The 6,453-nt window shown below is 41.9% G+C and overlaps 1 protein-coding gene across 1 annotated transcript; it reads left to right on the plus strand.

Annotated features, from left to right (window-relative positions):
* The first annotated feature begins 1,645 nt into the window (after positions 1–1,645).
* gdf10a (growth differentiation factor 10a) lies at positions 1,646–4,807 on the plus strand. Its single transcript, XM_037678977.1, has 3 exons — positions 1,646–2,109; positions 3,377–4,455; positions 4,564–4,807. The coding sequence occupies exons 1-3, from the start codon at positions 1,893–1,895 to the stop codon at positions 4,753–4,755; spliced, it is 1,488 nt and encodes a 495-aa protein (XP_037534905.1). The 5' UTR covers positions 1,646–1,892; the 3' UTR covers positions 4,756–4,807.
* The last annotated feature ends 1,646 nt before the right edge of the window (positions 4,808–6,453 follow it).

The following is a 6,453-nucleotide window of genomic DNA, read 5'->3' on the forward strand; positions in this document are numbered from 1 at the left end:
TAGTTTAATATTTGGGCATTTTTATGGCAATTTGATTTTTTCTTTTTGTTTTGCTTCAAGTTTAAAAGAAACATCACTTTTAATGTAATCTGCCTTTTGATGTGGACATAGACAAAGTTAAATTGTTTTTCTCAGCCTTTAAATCTGATTATAAATTGACAATGCACTAGATTAAATCAAACAATTCTCATTTTGCCTTTTATATTTATGATTATTTGTCTTCTTCATACTTGAATTTGTTTGATGTAATCACATTTCCAGAATTGTTCACACTGATCCGGATACGCTGATTTCAAACATCAGTTTAACTCTCCCTTCCTGCTTTCATGATGCATTACTACACACATGTTAAATCTATTCAAAATATTGATCTATGAGTTCTTTTACATTTTTTTTTCTTTTATCCTAGCAACAAGACAGTCTCATGTTTTATGACTTGTTATTCCCAGAAAATTACAGCTCACTGTTGGACAACCACTTTTTAGTTTTAAAATATAATAACTTACAGAGGAACAATGACATCTTTTTTCAATATCCAACAGCCACAAGTCCTGATTTATTGTGTGGTCATTCTAAATCATTACTAGAACTTTAACCTAATTTTCAAAGATGACACTCAAACAAGTGGAAATAAAGAATAGTTTTTTTTTTTTTTTTTAATCACCACAGTGGTTAATCTTGGTTTGTTTTTCATCACGGTATAAATCAACATCATTTGGAAAGAAGGCAAAGCATTCATGTGTTATGACAAAACTATAAAGCACGCCACTTCATTCAGCTACTCCACTGTCGCAAATACAAGTATGCACACACACACCACAAATACACACTTTTTCAAAGACATCTTGAAAGTAGTTCAGATTTAAGACTTGTCGCTGGTGTGGAACACAGTGAAAAGGAATATTCTGCAGGGCCCTTGGGGGCCTGAAAGCTACTAAGTAGCTCTCTCTGTGCTTTCATGCAGGCATGTGTCCATGCATGAGTGTGAGCGTACACACAGATGAAGTGTGTGTAGCAGCGGCGAAGAGAGTGACCCGAGAGGCCCAGCTAGTTACAGCCTCTCTGCTGGAGACTACCACTTTCACAAAACGTGCATTGTTGGCACAGAGCCTCAGACACCAGAGGAACGCTGCATGCACACAAACATACAAAAATACATACACGCCCATAGCTCCCAACCCATGTTCTGTTTACCATGAATAAAGTCAGTAAGTTCCTCAGAGCATCAGTCTTTCAGTGAGAACCTCATACTGTACAAAATGTACAGCCTTGGTCTAACAATAGCCCCTGGGTGGTTGGTCGGACTATAGGTGTTTGCTAATTATGTGTGACTGTGAGCAGTCAAAAGCAGTTACTGGAAATAATGTGGTGGGCTGGAAAATTTGAGATGGACTTACTATAAAGTTTGGTAAGTTTTGACTAAGGTTTTTGTCCAAACAGAGGAGTTTGTTTTGCACAGCTTCCACAACAACGCAATAAATATAAAATGATCTTCGTGAACATCATTAGCATCAAAGAGAGGGGGCGTTCAGCATCATGACCTCCTCTTCAGCTCTGAGCTCTGCAGTAGTTGGCTGACTGCAGTGCACGTCAGCGCCTCTCACCCCTCCACTATAACCCCCTCAAGCCTCTGGCGGTCACACAAGTGTGAAAGTAGCAGCCTCAACTGTTGCCCGGACCAAGCCATTCAGCATCCACAGTCCAGACAGAGAGGAGGGAGAGCGCGCACAGAGCACAAAGTGGGAGCAGGGGTGGACCATTTGCGTAAAACCTTTCCAAGTGTGGATTGCTTTTGGCGCGTCATTTAATAGATTGGATCTTTTTTTTTTTTTTTTGTACTTCTTCTGTTTGGAAAATTGACACTGAATTCATCTCAATATTTTGCTGACAGCATGAATTCCTCACACCTGTTCCTGTTGGCAGTTTTAAGCTGCATCCTGGCTGCTGCGTTGGTTACCGGGGACCGGAGTTTCCTCCAACTCTCACCGGATCCAAGTGACCTGGATGAGGACGTGGTCTACCAGCATATGAGCAGACTGTACGACAAATGCAGCAGGGGGCACAGTCTCAAAGAAGGGAACACTGTCAAGAGTTTCAGAGCCAGCCAAGGTGAGTGAATTGACGCATTTTATGTAAGAGCGCTAGACAAAAATAAACAGATGCGCAGTTGCGCACGCAGAAATCCCCCCCCCCCCCCCCAATTCTCTCCATGCATGGTTATTAAAAGCGCAACCATTTGAAGGGGGCACAGCTTAGCTTGGCGCTCCAAATAGGTGGAATTGTTCTGGATCAGTCTGAGAATGCATTCAAATGGTTTTAGGACGCAGCGGCGCCACTTGCGCGCAGAGTCTGGTTAAATACCTGACGCGCAAGAATGCACGTGAATCCCCGGAGAGCCACGCACAGTAAAATACAATACAGTAAAGCCTGGGTCATGCATGGTCTCGGTGTTCTTGTCGTTCCTGAAGGGCATGACTGACTCCTGGAATCAAGAGGCTTAACGCACAGCAGTTCTTCTCTGCCTGACGCTGTTTTTATTAACACAACTCTCAGACATTTATATCCTACACAGTTCTCAGATAGTATACCATAACACGTGCGTGTTTTCAGAGGCTTGATGTAATCCGAGGAGAGGTTGAAGAAAGTTTCCACAACTGTGTTGAAACAGTTGATTATGTCTCTGTGTCTGAGCTCAAAGGGAAGCTTTAAGAGGTAAACATTTCCATATGCAGGGCTGAATTTGAGGTAATGTATATCTCTTGAGTCAGCTTATACTTCCGCTGAGCTCTCATACAATGAACAATAACTCTGCTGTTGAAGTTCATGTTAATCATGAATATGCAGCTCTCTGCTCACTCCCCCCACACAGCCAGCCGCCACCTTGCCAGCTAGATTCCCAGAGTCTGGTTCCTCTTAAGAGCACCTTCTGAAATCTACCAAGAAGCTGCTCAGTTGGCAACACAAGGAAAAGTAGTTCAATGTCACAGTTTTCAGGAAAGTTTAATCACAGATAAGTGCTTTTGGCTTGATATAGTGCCGTTTTCTAAATGCATTACCGTTCCCCTCTTTAGATATGTTATGTTGTAGCAATTGTATCTAGAATTTCTGGTAAGAAGCAGGTCACTGGAAGCTCAAATAGCCGAGTTCAAGCAAAGTTCAGTTCCTGCTTGTTACTGGACGCAAAACATTTAGTCTCAAAAGCCAAAAAAGAGACATAAAATCTTTACTTTATTTTGATTGATTTATTGATAACAAAACTAGAACACAGAAAGATACAAAACTGTTTCCATGTGAGCTTCTTAAATGGATTTCAAAGTATAACTTTATTGTTCACTTCACTGACTGACAACAATTGTATGAATGTTAATCTTTGCAGACTCTGCAGATGGCAGGATGGTGTACCGGCTCAATCTTACAACCCTACAGGACTCGGAGGTCATCCTCTCTGCCACATTCCACTTCCTGCTTGATAAGCACTCGCATCCAAAACCCTGGTTTTGTAAACGTTTCAAGAGCCCAGCATGTCGCTCCACAGCCAAGCTCCATTCTCCGTCCATCAGCTTGTTACTTCGCTCCGTCTCTTCTAAGCCAGAGGTCAGATCTGGGTCAAAGGGGTCACTTCTGGGCAATGTGACCTTCCACCCCCACAGGAGAGGGGTGTGGCAGATGAAAGATGTGACCCAGGTCATTAAGGAAGCACGAGACAGGGGTCAACTGCTGGTGTCAGTTGAAATGGACTTAGGGCAGCAGTACCACAAGCAAGCAGAGGAGATGCACTCTGCTGATCGCGTGCCCTACCTGTTACTGTATGCTGATGACCAAGCCTTAGCAGAACCAAACAGCGTGGCTGCAAGCCTGCAGAGATATGACCCGTTCAACGAGGGAGCAGAACTTCACAAGCCTAACTCCTCAGCAAAGCTGAAAGGACGTGTGAGGAGGGAATCAAATCTGCTTTCGGACCCCATTCAGAACAACGAGCTGCCTGAGGCTGAATACAAACCCAGTGGATATAGGAAGGATGAGCTGTGGGAAAGTGATTTGTACCTTGCACTAAAACCCAAATTTAAAGCAGAAATGAAGGGGAAAAAGAGAAAGACCGTGAATCAACCTCAAATTCTGAACAAAGCAGAAAGAACGCAGCTGATCAAAAATGATCTAACAGCTAAAAACCTTAAAGACGCACTCTTTGTCGGCGAGAGGAGAAAGAACGAGCGGCGAAATGAGGGAAAGAGACACAAGGGGAGCGCTAACACTCGCTCACCCATTCTGCGTTTTGACGAACAAACAATGCGTAAAGCCAGGAGGAGACAGTGGGGGGACGTTCAGGACAGACGGTGCTCCAGGAGGAATCTCAGAGTGGATTTTGAAGATATTGGCTGGAGCGAGTGGGTCATAGCTCCCAAGGCCTTTGATGCCTACTATTGTGCTGGAACGTGTGGTTTCCCCATGCCACAGGTAGAATGAACATGTAACATCTGCTAATTGTCTCATTTACTTTCTTGTATGATGAGATGTTTACACTAACGCCAAGTGAAATGTGTCATTTGCTTGCATCTCCTTCAGGTGGTACGGCCATCTAACCACGCCACCATCCAGAGCATAGTACGAGCCGTGGGGATCATCCCTGGGATTCCCGAGCCCTGCTGTGTCCCAGAAAATATGAATCCTCTGGCTGTGCTCTTCCAGGATGAATCCAGGAATCTGGTGCTTAAAGTGTACCCAAACATGTCTGTCCAGTCCTGCTCCTGCAGATAGAAAGGTTGTAAAGGAAATAAAGAGAGGGTGTTTTTGAATATAAACTGAAAATGAGACTTCAATGAGACGTATGTTTATGTCTCTTAAGTGGTTTCCTCATCCTGAGAAAGAATGGGACTCTGCCCGGAAATATTCGTTCAGGAACATGAGGCTGAGGAGAAATCACTTCTGTCTCTGTATCCCTGCAGCGGCAGGCTGGAAACAAATCGTCTGCGGTCTTTGTTGTCAAAGAAGTTTAATAGTTTTCATGCTGTTTGGAATTGTAGGTAGCTGGGAAAAGCATTTAAACGATGGTAATCTTTTATTAACAGAACATTTTTTGAGACATCTCGTTTATTTGCATTCTTCGAATACAAAGACTGCAAACTGAAACCCTTTTAGACGACATCCCACAAAACAGCACTCACAAGTGAAAACTGTTGTTTTTACGTATGGTTTACAGCTCTGTCGTCCTCGGTGCTCATGCGGTGTTCGTTTATTTGCAAGTGGTGGCATTTACAGCACAGTCTTGATGTTTATTTTATATAAAGCAAATTCTGATACATTTTTAAAGAGTACCTAAAATTAATCCCTTTAAGAGTGTTAGAATAAAACCATAACTATTTTTTTGTATTTTGAATGTGAAAATTATAACTCTAACTAGAATTTGTATGGCTTTTTTTTTTTTTTTTTTTTAGACGAGACAGTTTTGTACATGTGTATTGTTTAAATTATGAAACGTTAGCTTCCTGGAATAAACATTAAATTAAATCCAGCGTTTTTATTCAAACATTTTTGTTTTATAATACAGTTTTGCTTGGAATTTATGTTAGGGTTCAATTTTCTGTCAAAACGAAAAGGACACCAGTTACAATATGGTACAAAACAGGTTGGTTCCACTCAGAAATGGGTTATAGATCCCCTCAAAGGCCCCTTGAACCCATTATTAGCCCACACCAAAGGCTCAGCTGTCCAGCGAATAATGAGACGGATGCGGCTGTGGATTCATGGATGATGGAGGAAGCAGGCATTCACCAATCAGGATGTCAGCCACTTGAACTTCAAACTACGGTGCACTTCCCCTTTTCTGCTCATTTAAAGTGTTTTTCAATGCATGGCTCTTCTTTCAATAGCTTCCTTCAACAGATGTTCACAGACAGATGATCTCAGCCTCTTTACTCCACTGCTTTTCGCCTTTTGTTTTCAGTCTGAAGAAGGTGACACTTCCTAAACACTGAGTCAAACCGACAGCGAAATGATGTCGAAAACCATTTGAGTTTTAAATCCATCATTTCTGTGGCTGGTCTTTTTTTCTTCTTGAGCTTCTAAATGTGACACAGAGATCTGTTTGTAACAATGAAGTGCCTTGATGTGACGTAACTGGAGATTAATACTGTATGTCTGAAGGATTGAGACTTTGACTTTAGGGGAAGAATAAAAAGTTGAACCTTTGTGTGCACAAAGAGTCAGTTATTATCAGTCAGAAATAGAACTGAAAAAGGAACGGGACCTTAAACTTAAAAAAACAATTATGATGTGGCTTATAGCAAATAAGAACTTCTTATTTCAAAGTTAAAATCGAAACCAGGCATGTTAAATTGATTGTTTGAAAATTGACCCCAAGAGTCTCCACAAGGCTGTGTCCTACCTCTCACCTAATGACAGCTGGAGGGAATGAATGAATGAATGAATGAATGAATGAATGAATGAATGAATGAA

The sequence above is a fragment of the Nematolebias whitei genome, chromosome 1, assembly GCF_014905685.2.
Source record: "Nematolebias whitei isolate Nwh7 chromosome 1, NemWhi1, whole genome shotgun sequence".
Lineage (NCBI taxonomy): Eukaryota > Metazoa > Chordata > Actinopteri > Cyprinodontiformes > Rivulidae > Nematolebias > Nematolebias whitei.